The following is a 13,266-nucleotide window of genomic DNA, read 5'->3' on the forward strand; positions in this document are numbered from 1 at the left end:
TAGAGACTCCATCACTGGAGGTTTTCAAGATGCAGTTGGATGGAATGCTGGACAATGTCATCTAGGGTCCCTTTCCCACAAAAGGTTGGACTACATGATCTTTTGATGTTCCTTCCTACCTGGGCTGTTCTATGTTTCTATGATCTAACTGAAATTTTATTGATCACTTGCCAACATCTGCTTCTTCTGGGATTGGGAAGCATGGAAGATACATTTTAGTGTGGTGACCAGATGTAGTGTCCATAGCATCCTAGTTGTTTTGGACTTCCTTTATTGTCAATAGAGAGAAACGGTACTTAAAGGACCAGATTTAGTGGTAGACATCTAACACTCATACAGATGGATACCATGTTACGATAGTCTGATTGACTTAACCTCTTAATTGAGAATCTATAATGTGGAAAATAGGGACCTCTCCTAGGAGACAGTAAGTGAGTGTTTGCCTCCTTAAAGGCTTAAAAGGGAATGAGGACAAGTTTTCTACTTAAATTAAATTTAATTATGATATTATTGTAGAAAGTTATGCCCATTATCCTTTTCAAGTGTTAGCAATGACAACCAAGAACAATGTAGCTCATTCCAGAGGTGAACATTACACTGCATATGTGAAAGACTGCCTAGGTATATAAGAAATTTCCAGACCAAGAATGGAGATTAATGGTCATTTTAGGCATTTCTTGGGTTAACACAAACATAGAGCACAGATCACATTCAGGACAGACTTCACTTGGGTGTATTGATGAAAGCCTTTCTGTCCTTTCATCCAAGGAATTTCCACTCTCTCATAGTTCCATTCTGTGACACAACTGGCAGCATAGCATATTTACAAATACTCGTGGGATGCCTGACAGTTATCCAAGTTTTATAAGTCTTTTTGCATTTTTGGCTTAATGGATAGGCTTCATATAGTAACTGCCATTACTGAACTATAAGAACAGAGTATCTCTAAGTTTAGTTGACAATTTTGTAGTCCTATAATAAATGCAGGCTTTAGAAAAGAAAAATGTTCTTGGATGGAAGATGCCCATATTGTATTGAGGAAGTGGAAAATATGAGACTACAGCTGTTAGGGACAAGCATGGAAGTTCAGACACTTGGTAAACTTAACATGCATATAACCTGATTATCATTTAATGAAACTCTTTTTTTCTTTAACATCATATCTTTAAATAAATTCACCTCCTTTTGGAAAGCAGGATGGCTATTGAAAAACAGGGAACTTAAATTACATTTCCAAATGAAAAATGAAGTATAGTTCCTCTGCAGGAGAAAAATCAATTCTAGTTATGGCTTTTTTTTTTTTTTTCCCCTTCTGAATATAGCAAGTAAAATTCTATCCTGCTTGTAAAAACTGTGACCTTCCCAACTAAGAAAGTTAAGAGTTGATCTTTGCAAACAGTCCCTTAATTTTATTAAAATATTCCAGGTATAACTTTATTATGTAAACTCGGAAACATGTCTACTTATCATGAAATTGATCAGTAATAATATGAAAATAATTAACTCTATGTCTCATTAATGATCCTGTTTCGTTCAAGCATTTGGTAAGGTGACTAAGCTTCATTCATTAATCAAAAATCTGCTATACCTCCAAATATTCTGTAAATGGTACAGTAACTGTTGTAAAAAACTGAGAAATTATTTTGATGGTTGTCTTTTAAAGGTAACGTTATTTGTTTCCTCATGAGCCATGAGCACTACTTTCATGAATGAGTAATATTGAAAGCAAACCTAATTCATCATTTTCCAATTACTCTGAATGTCTCTCAACACTTTCTAATGTTATCTGGAAAACTTGGTCTTAGAAAGAATCAGTCTGCCCACCAAAAGGCATCACCTGTCACTATTAGGCACAGGAAACTAACTGGTTCACTAGTCCATGGCATGCCACAAGAGCACACTTGCAGAGAATCTCTCCTGGCATTCAACACATCAGTCGTACCCACAACAGCTTCTTTCCAAGATGGCTGTACAAAACTTCATGTATTCTGCCACCAGGAAGACAGTAGCACAAGATATCTTTATGTCTGTTAGCACACGATCTCAGGATTTTTGTTATAACTTTGTTTATGAAGCCCCTATCACTTTCCCCTAAAATATCAACCTCTTATCACAAGCATTACTATAGCATAAAAAGAAGAAAAATGCCCTGGTATTTCTGCCATTCACTGATAAAAGATGGCCCACAGGAATAATCCAAAAAAAGGACAAGACAATATGTAAGGTCCCAGATTGCTTTAGCAGACAGCCCTTACTGTCCCTGCCCAGACCCCCAGGGCCTGCCCCCACCTGCCCACAGCCCAGGACCCCATTTCAGCCCCGGGGGCCATCAGCCCCTGCCCCAGCAATGCTGCAGCAGGGCTGGTCTCCAGCTCCCCACAGCCCTGCCCTGCCCTGCCCATGGGCCCCACTGAGCTGGGCCCGGCCACGGGCCCATGTCCCAGCCGGGCCTCAGCCTGTCCCAGTTGCCAGAGAGATACCTAATGCCTGGGACTAGGGCTGCCCCCCAGCTGCCCTGCTCCTGGCTGGGGCGCTGGGACAGGCTCTGGCTGCCTGGCCCTGCCTTGCCACCCCAGAGAGCCCCCGTCACTCCTGGCACCCCAATTCCAGGGAGCAGCTGGCCCCTGTGTGCCCTGACACAAGGAAATGGATTACTTCCCTATCTCTGTAAAGTCTTCCATAAGAAACAGACTCCAGTGAATTCACCTTTCCAAATCAACTCTAGGAGATAGTTTAGCAGCATAGTTTAGTAAGTTTCTACTAATTATTTGTACATCTGTGCATCTTGAATGCTTATTTAGAAGACAGATGAGTTCACAGAGAGTGAATCAGAAGACAATGGTATTGTACAAGATTTAGTAAGAGAGAAATGATACCTGCTGAATTTTACCACTTATGAAATTATGCCTGGAATTCAGTTTCAATGTCACATTACTGGTTCGGTTTTGAGAACAGCAGATTTCATGTCATGTTTAAATATTCTTCATTAGGCATTTCCCATACACAAAATAATTCTTCATTTTAAGTCTGACATTCATTATACAAAAGAAAAAAATCTACAATAAAGCTGTGCTACTCTATCTTCAATGAAACATTTACAATACAAATCACTGTCTTTTTCAGTTTCCCTGGAAATTAGGAAAGTTTTTAAGCTAAAGCAAGATGACACACTTTTAGTACAGAATAAGAAAGTGTTTGGAGTCTTCAGTATTGGTAAATACAATATTTTTAAATTGATCATTTCATCAGTTCTTTATCGAACGGGTCCAATATATTTGCCATGTATTTTACTTGTCAAAAGCTGATTACATTTCATAATTTCCTTCTTCCTCATTGCCAATTTAATATACAGCATAGTTACTAGCCTTTAATATAAAATGTTATAGCCTTTTGTACTGGGTCTGGCTGGGATAGAGTTACAATTCTTCATAATAGCTGGTATGGGGCTGTGTTTTGGATTTGTGCTGAAAACAGTGTTAATAACACAGGGATGTTTTAGCTATTGCTGAGCAGTGCTTACACAGAGCCAAGGCCTTTGCTGCTTCTCACACCACCCCACCAGCGAGTGGGCTGGGGGTGCACAAGGAGTTGGGAGGGGACACAGCTTGGACAGCTGACCTCAACTGATCAAGGGGATATTCCATACCATATGCTGTCATGCTCAGCATATAAAGCTGGGAGATAAAGAGGAAGGGGGGGATGTTGGCAGTTATGGCTTTTCTCTTCCCAAGCAACCATTATGCGTGATGGAGCCCTGCTTTCCTGGAGATGGCTGAACACCTGCCTGCCCATGGGAAGCAGCGAATGAATTCCTTGTTTTGCTTTGCTTGCACATGCAGCTTTTGCTTTACCTTTTAGATATTAACCCACAAGTTGTCTCACTTTTACCCTTGCGATTCTCTCTCCCATCCCACTGTGTGGGAGGGAGCAAGTGGCTGGGTTGGCCTGAGCTGCCTACTAGGGTTAACACACATTTTAATATGTAAATTTTGAGGTGCAACTTATTTAATTCAATATCCAAATAAATAATATGGGGTTAATTTTTTAAGTTGATCATTAATTTCCTTACATAATCCAACATACATCTATACTTTAAGAGTTCATGAAGTCACAGGAGCGAGAGTGGCCAAATTCTACAAAATGCTTTAGCTACACCAGAATTAGTTCAGGCTTGTGATAGAGTTCACGAGTCTGGGATATTATTCACAACTTAATCTTATATGAGATATCTCTTTCTCTTGGTTTGGTTTATAGAACATACTCTTTCTATAAAAATTGTTTTATAAAAAAAGAGTATAACTATATATGCCTGATGTAGATGTGAAACAACAAATTACATGGTTTGTTATGTCCCAGTTGTAGTAATTTGTTTTGTTCTCTGAGGTCTGGTGAGTTTGGATGAATACTGAATGCTTCTTTTTCCTGAGAAAGGGAGGACAACAAGGATAAATTAAGTCTAAGCTATCAAAGGAAGCTCCTTGAACATTAGTACCAATTTGTATCACTACATCTTCTCTATGGGAGGGGTAGGTAAGAGAAAAGAAAAATTTTTTTGAAAGTAATATCACCTAAATCCCGCTAAACACTTTAGTATCATATTTTCTTCTGAAAATCTCTCTTTGAATTTGAATATCGACACGTTTACAGCACCTGAAATCTCCTCCCCAAAATGGGAATGTGTCTTAATGATATCATGAAAGATGCAATACAAATATACTTTCTTGTGTATATGTGTGAACAAAGAGACATGTTCTCTCACACACCTATATATAGACCTGTATGTTTAAATCATCGTGTATCCTCACCTGAAAAGCTCCCAAGACGTGGTGCCGTCATATCTCCACCATCATATATTTCAAGAGAGTCCCAATTATGTTCAGTGGCAAAGCTGATGACCTGGATCTGTAAAACATCACCACAGAATTTTTTAAACCAACTAGCCACATGTATTTTTGAATATTCTAGAAACAACAAAATAAAAAGAGAACATGCCCCAAAGAAAATATAAGTAGATCCAAACAAAAACATCTGAGTGAAAAAATGTAAATAAAACATTAACATTCACTTTTTAAGTTGTCTTAACTTTTAGAAAATATGGCACTAAATAAGTAAAAAGGATTTTGCACATATGTTGCATGATTATAAATAATTAATCAAAGTGTAATGAGCAGATAATCAAGACAGTTGCAGACCTCTCAAGTGCCTCAGTGATATCCTAGCAGATAGAAAGGGTTGGCATTTGCATACCAGATTGAAGGATCAGGACCTGTTTTGTATATTCTACACAGTTAAAAAACAAAGCTGCTTGTTAAACATTTCTCATTCATATCCCCATGTAAAAATAAAGTAACATAAAGCTAACTAAAGAACAATACTGAGAAAAACAAAGCACAAATATTTCAAGTACCCAAAAAAATGATCTTACTGATTGCTATTTTCTGACACTCCTAGAGAAATAAAAAATTACTTCTTAAACTGAACAACAAAGTAGTTAATATTCCATGCTTGACAGAATATAGACTTGCCTGAATACCTGATCCCTCAGTCACTATGATTTTCCATACACAATTCAAGCTGTTACCATAAGGTTCAGGGTAACCTGGTGAAAGAATAGTACCTCTCCGCTCAGTAAAATTCCCACTGCATGGCACTGAAAGAAAGTATTATCATGAATTATTACAAAACCTAAACCACGTCAGAGAACAGAAAAGTAATAATAATAATTTTACTAAGCTAATTATAATAATTCTCTTTTGTAGCATAATCACACAGATGTGAAGCAATGATCTGAACTTACAAAGCAATTTTATCTAAAATATATAAACAATATCAAGCATAAGATACAATTCAGAAGTAAACTTCATTTTGAGTATGTGCAGCCTAGAAAAGCCTAAGAGCACAGCCTAATTATGTCTTACCTGAGAGTAACAACAAATTGTGAAGACATAACGTTAAACACAATCATGACTGACAGAAATCATGTGAACATACCCACAGCCTAACACAGTTCCAGTATTGGATCTAGCTGGTAAAGCAGTGTGGTACATTAAATATTTTTACTGTATATGCTATTGCTTCTTTAAGGTTGAAGAAAACAGAACTAAACTAAAAAAAAAAAATCAAGTCAAAAACAGAATACACAGAAAATAGGACACCTACATTTATTTTTAGAACACTCTAATTAATTATAGAGTAAATTCTTATGAACAGCAATGACTTTGGGATATAAATCCAAGGAGGGAGAGAAGAAAACCTTTCAATATTAAAAAAAAAGAAAAAAACCTGAAGTGCTAAACATCATCCCACTGCAGGTCTGTTAACAGACTGAAGAAAATTAGCTATACTTAACATTACTATCATTATTCAATGTACACTATGCTTTTACTTGAAAAAAAGAAATCATCAACCTATGTGTGGTAGAAATATACATCAAGTACTGTGCAATCGAACAGGTAAAGACACTTCTGGAGAATTAAATTCTGTCCTGTATTTCAAGCTGTAGATGAGTCATGAAGATAATGAATGTTCAAGAAAATGTGCATCACACTTGTTCATATAATCTAAGTCATTATATGAAACACTATACTGCCTACCAGCCAGCTGGTACTCAATTACTTTTTGATATGGAAAACTGCTCTTTTAAATTGGGCATGAATGATATTAATCGAAGGAGAGTCAATATATGTGTTAAATACTATTTTCTAAAACAGTTCCTGAATTCTGATTCAGACACATGTGTGACAGAACAGATGATTTAAATGTAATTGCTTACCTACACAGCTTGGTACTGTGTCATTCCACTGAGCTAAGGCATTAGGTACAGACTGACATCGGATAGCTTTTGAGCCTTGTAGCAGATAGCCAGGACTGCACTCAAATCGAACCACAGAGCCTGCTGAAAACTCAGAGCCAATTCTCCTTCCATACCTAGGTTCTGGAACCGAGCTACACTGCGTATCACTTGTACGTGGAACAGCTGCATAAAGAGAGAAAGAACAGAGAAAAAAAAAAGCAAAAAAGCCATGAATCCAAATAATCTAAAAAATAAAGACACCACTAAAAATGCTCACTGTTTCTTGTAGGACAGAGTTCAACTGTATTTGTTCCTTTTACTTGCTCTGCTCCTGCATTCTCAAAGAATGGCCTAATTATACCTACCACCTATTTTACTTATTAAATATGAAAGTTTTGGCTTCTCATTAGAAGTTTCTCATTAGAAGCCAAGAAAAATATTAGGTTGCAAATAGTCAGATATAAACCCAATGTAATATTATACAAATACTTGATTTATCACATTGGAATATATTAAGTGATAACAATGTACCCTCAAGACTATTTCAGTGTTTACAGTTGACAACAATTATTTTTACCAATACTTTCTGAGAATTCATAAACTTGATGTAATACAAGAACAGTTAAAAGACTGTAAGCAACATTTAAAGACCAAAATAATAAAATTCATTAGAAGCCCATGGTTTTATTTTCCCTTTGGCTTTGTTATTTATAGCCACCTCTTTATAGCAGGCATTTTTTGTATTTATTGACTCTTAGTATTGTGCATGTTGTTTGTGTATCAAACTTGTACTTTCTACATTTAATTTTGCACTTAGCAAGTAAATGCCAAATTGTTTAACTATATATGTATATAAAAAATGAAAGAAGTATCATTTGTGTGCAATATCATCTATGTTTTACACTATAATAAAATAAATGTACATTAAAAATAATCTCATCAAATATAAGCAATTTTTTTGTGTGAGTGGCATGTTCAAAAGCTTTGTTTGATCAGTTTGGTTTCTTCAAGAATTAGTTTCAGGAGATCACTTCATCTAGATATGAATAAGTAACACCATGAAAATTGCCTGCCATTTGGCCCTTAATTAACAAAACCACAGAATGGCATAGGAAAAAAAAAAAGGGGGGGGGGGTGTGTGTTTAGACTTTCTTCCTGGCAGATTTTCAAACACGATGTTTCTGGCTTACTAACCTATTTTAAGAATAGTGTAAACAGAATCACAGTTATATTTAATTTCATTTTCAATACTTATATTTAATTTTCTTTGCTGGTCTGTAACAGCAAAGAGCAATATTCCCATCTATTCATGTACACACACACGTGCACGCACATTCCCCCCCCAATTTGTTCAGCTGCCCTGGTCACTAAGATTTGCTCTATTCAGAACCATAATTATTTAAGTACAGTAGTTTTAAATACTGGTAAGTGCTCTTGAAGTTAACACTTGTTGACACGTTGGATACAGAACACTAATTGAAATCAATCCTATCTTAAATCTAGTATGAAATATGCAGCACATTTTAGCAAAACATTGGAAGTTCTCATTTATGAATACATTACGTTCTACTAGTTTTCTGTATTGCAACTAACAGTTAAGTTTATGCAAGTATTATTGAATGTAGAGAAAAGCTTTTTCAAAGAAGGTTTAGAAATAATTGGTGCTAGCAATAGCAGTAGAGTACATGCTCTTTTTATTAATATGCAGTGGGTTGATTTGTCAGACAAGGTCATACAGATACAGTAACACATATTTTCTTCTAAATCAGTAGGTTAGATGGTTGGAGAAGATTTTAGCCTTGAAAGCTTAAGAAAGTTATAAAACGAATCCAAGATTGAAAGACATGGTCAGAGGTAAACTACCATACTCCTGGAATGATAACTACACAATGAGGCAAAACAAAGGAAAAAAAAACATTTTTCAAGTTTTTTAAATGGTTAAATACTTCACATAGTATAAACAAACCACTTCCCTTTCAGTAAATTTAATATACCTGCCTTTGTTTTAATAAATGGGATTTTGTGATTAAGTTTTCAACAGGACCTCAGTATCACCCAGCTGCTCTGTGAAACTTGTTCATGCATACAATTCTAACCATGGCAGGAAATTGTTCTGTACTTGTGGAAGGGTAACAAAGAAACTATAGTTCAAGGATTTCACACAGTTACAGCTGTTGCTGATCATAACCTGCAGACCAGATGCAGTCTGACAGGTCAATTCAACTGACTTGGCCTGCTCTTTTTTGTTCTCTTTTATTGGGACTAATAGCCTTTTCTCTATGAAATGGTCTACTGTACAAGCACTATTTTATTCAAACTTTTTTTTTTTAATTGTATAATAACTTTACAGCTGACTAGGTTATGATGGCTGCTCACGCATCCAGCCACATGACTGTCATATGCCTCGAACTACAGCTTCTACCACATGATTAGGCTTTAATCCATCCCTTGGTCAGGACTATTTGCTCAAATGGGAGTTTTGGTCATGAGATAAATCATTTGCCATTATGTGATAACAAAAGGTTCAATACATTGTTGTGGACAAACCAGTTTTGATTCAGGAATTTATACCTAATTATGCTTAATTGAATTTATTACCAATTAACACAAACCTCTGATCACTGATTCAGGAGTTAAGGGGAAAGAAGACACAATTAAACAACCACTTAAGTAAACAGCTTTCCTTCCCTCTCCCCAGGCTCAACTTCAGTCAAACATCTATCCTCCACCTTCCTTATCTCAACTTCCTTGTGTCCATCTTAGTTTCACCAGTGAGGTGAGAGGCAGCACAGGAGGTTGGGGTCATGTGCTTTCTTTTTTAATTATTTGTTTTCCTCTGCTGTACTTAGCATTTTACTCATTTTCTCTCCTGCTTTTTGCTTCTTCAAGTTTTCATGTCACTCTGTTTCTTAGTATTTGTGCTACAGCGTGGGTCAGCCATGGGCTGCAGTCGCTCAGAGACATCCTACTACTGCAGAACAGGTCTTTCATAGGCTGCCGACCCCTCCAAGGTGTTCTCACTCCAGCATGGGTTACCCACAGGCCACAGTCCCTTTATCAGTGCTGCCCCTTTGGCATGGAGAGCTTCCTTCCAAGAGTGTGTCTCCAACAGTCCTTCCAGCAGCACATCCCCAGAGGCATCTCTGCCCCAAAGCAGTTGACACTTTCCCAAATACCTTTGAGCAGAAGCACTACATGCTGGTGGAAGTTTTGGTATGTGGGAGGTTTTTTATACTAGCTTCAGAGGAAGCTGTTTGTGAGTGGCACATAGTAACTCATGACTTTCTCCCACACAAGTCACTACTACAGCCCCTTGCTAGTTAAACTTTTAGCATTACATGTGTCTAAACCTTACCCATCCTCCTAAGAGGCTATATGACCTGACTGAAAATTTCAACACTGCTCCTGGAGTATTTTTCATTCACTGTGTGGAAGAAACTCTTGCTCAGCCTTTGGTGGGAGCACTCCCTTTCGCTATTTATTTTTTCACTCACTTCCTCAAAAGGGAAGAAGTTTCAGAAGAAAATCCTTGCTCAGATTCTCTAACCTTCACCTGGAGTCCATCTGGAGAATCTCTACAACAGCTGTGCAAAGGTAAATGATGCTTTTTAAGAATCAGATTAAAGAATATCCTATAATTGTCAGTAATCACAGCTGGCAATTTGCATACATGCATTTGTAATCCAAACAGATTTTCTTCTGTAACTAGCATTTTCATCACCTCTCAACAAAGGATGTCAAATCATCTGGTTTCATTATAATATTGCCTTAGGAAAGTTATCTTCCTCTGAGCAGACTATCTCTGCCATTATAGCAAGTCTAGGGACAGTTTACTAACACTCTTAAATTAGTTCATGTAGCAGAAGTACTGCTATGCGCTTCCTTCCTTTTCAGACCGAAAGCCGTCATTTTACTGAGAGCAGCCAGTAAGTAAAACAGCCATGGCAGCCACCAACATCTATGGCTACAGTTGTGTCAGATTATTCTGCTGTCATCAGGAAACACTCAATGCTATCTTAAAATTGACATTTTTCTTAGTTTTTCACAGGCTTTACTAATACTGTATTAATAGTTACAGTGAGATAAGAAATGCTAAAGATGCACAAATAAACTATGCTATTTGCTATAAGACACACCATTTTTCTAATGCTTCCCCCCCCACCCTTTTACGAAGAACTGTCTTAAGAATAAATGTAATGCAAGCCAGACATAACAACAAAGTAAGGTACTCCCATACTGCTTAAAATGGAATTTAGATTTAAGTAATCCATGGCAAAATGCAGTACAATTTCAAACATCTATAAGATGTGTTGTAAATCAGGATATAATGTGACATGGTAACACATATGGAAAATAATACTAACAGTCTTCGTTCTGCTGTCTAATTACACTCACTAGTAAGTGTGTGGCTATGTATTTTATTCTTGTCACAGATTAGATCAACTTAATTGTTAAAGTCACATTCCTGTTTTATTCTTGTTCCTCTTTGTCTTTCTTCCACAGTCCTTCCTCATCCTAGTATGCTAACTTTCTTAATAGTCCTCTTTAAAATCTCATTTGACCTCATAAACTAATTTGTGTATTTGTACGGTAGAGCAAGTAAAGGAAGACAAGCATTAAAAACCCATACATTTTTGGGTGGTAGAAAGGTCATTACTATGCTTTTTAGGGAAAGAACTCTGTACCGTTGCAGCCTTAGCTATATAAAAATATATGCTATTGTTTCTTAGGTGATATCATAGCAGGAAAACAAGCATAAGATTAACCTGAAAAAATATAATTCCCAGTCTTCTTAAATGTGATTGTTCCCAGCATATTTCAACACACCTGACCCTAATATTCTGAAAGACCGGATATTCATTCAATCTGATATTACAGATACCCTTTACCTATTGTATAAAATACAAGGAAATGTGGTCATCTAAGAAAAAGAAATGAAGGCACAGATGACATGCAGAAGTTTTTGAGAAAGTGGCATTGCAAAATCCATTAAATCTGAATCAAAAGCTACAAACCTTATCTGTTGCTTGCTCAAACCAGAATGTGAAAATAATGCAAGCAATAACTTTTTTTCCCCTCTAGCCTTCCAGCTTTTGGGCAACCTAGACTTCTCAAGCTGTATCACAAAGACATTCCATTTTCTATAGTAATTATCCTCCATCTTTTAGTAAATGTTTCATACTGCTGTGAAACAAAATTGAAATCAGCCCAGTGGAAAAATGAACAGGGAAGAAGGTCAACCTGGAATAGAGGGTGATAAATAAAATGATTGACTTTGCAGACCAGATTACTGTGTTCAATGTGAGAATGGATGTTATTCTCTGGGGTATTTAAAAGGCTAGCAAGCAGGCGGTCATTGGAAGTATGATCTCATGCTTCAAAAGAAGAGAGAAAAATCTCAAAATGATAGAGCTTATTAAATACCACTAACTCATTAACCAATACGTGTATACATACATGTATTAAATAAAGCTCTTAAGATACATTTTAAAATGTATTAGAAAAACTGGATATTCAAATGGCTTCATGATTCTCCTGAGACAAAGTGACTCATTTTCTGCTGCTGCAGAGAACACTTCTCATTTGTTAAAATCTATTTCTTACAGTTACTATAAATAAGAGTAGTCTAAATAAATGACTGAAATGAGGCATATCATTGTGCTCACCTGGAGACTTACTGCTCAACAGAAATATATGTGCGTGTGTATGCACATACAGCTAATAGAATTGAGGTTTTGTATCACTATGAATTCTTTAAAAGCAGCAAAAAATAACTAAACACTCTAGGCATATGAAAACCAAATAGAATAAGAAAGAAAGGTGTCATTCATATGCAAATAGCTGATAAGAAGTCAAACACTGAAAGCTGTTTTCTAATTCCAGAAGTTTATATTCCCCCTCTTTTCCAATTAATTGTGTATGATAAATTTAAATGCAAGTGATGCTTTTGATGTGTAAAAAGGGCAGGTGCTGATATCTTGAGCTATATCCAAAATAGAATGTGCAGTCATGGTGATATCTTTCTATAAACACAGAAGTAAAAAGGCTTAAAAACACCATCCAGAAGGAGTTTGAACAGTCCCAACAAGCTTCTTTCAACTATGGAAGTATTATTGCGGTGAGACAGTTCTTTCCATTAACTGGCTGTGTCAAACCATGACTGTGCTCCAAAAAAAATTAAAAAAAAAAAAAAAAGAATCTTGATAATATTATTTAAAACTATCCAAAACTACTATTACCCTTCAAATTTTAAAGCTGAAAAGCTAGTATATAATAAACCACAGTATTCAATGTCTGTCTCATTATGGGGTGTGTATGCGATACATCTAGCGAACTGGCCAGAAGCCCCTTTGGGACTGCATTTGTTGCCTTTACAGGCAATGGACCTGTAAGCACTGCTCCAGGTGTCACTGGACTGCAGACACATGGATCAACTTAGTGTACTAAGCTGCCTAGCTAACAGACTTGGGCGT

The 13,266-nt window shown here is 36.6% G+C and overlaps 1 protein-coding gene across 1 annotated transcript in view; it reads right to left on the minus strand.

The window, feature by feature from the left end:
* Positions 1–13,266, minus strand: part of CSMD1 (CUB and Sushi multiple domains 1) — a 1,238,533-nt gene that overhangs the window by 180,445 nt on the left and 1,044,822 nt on the right. The window contains exons 34-36 of the mRNA XM_054821261.1: positions 6,773–6,976; positions 5,526–5,650; positions 4,806–4,902 (exon numbers count right to left, since the gene is read on the minus strand). Coding sequence (XP_054677236.1) covers positions 4,806–4,902; positions 5,526–5,650; positions 6,773–6,976 — 426 coding nt within the window. The remainder of the gene's footprint in view (positions 1–4,805; positions 4,903–5,525; positions 5,651–6,772; positions 6,977–13,266) is intronic.

The sequence above is a fragment of the Grus americana genome, chromosome 3 (assembly GCF_028858705.1).
Source record: "Grus americana isolate bGruAme1 chromosome 3, bGruAme1.mat, whole genome shotgun sequence".
Classification (NCBI taxonomy): Eukaryota; Metazoa; Chordata; class Aves; order Gruiformes; family Gruidae; genus Grus; species Grus americana.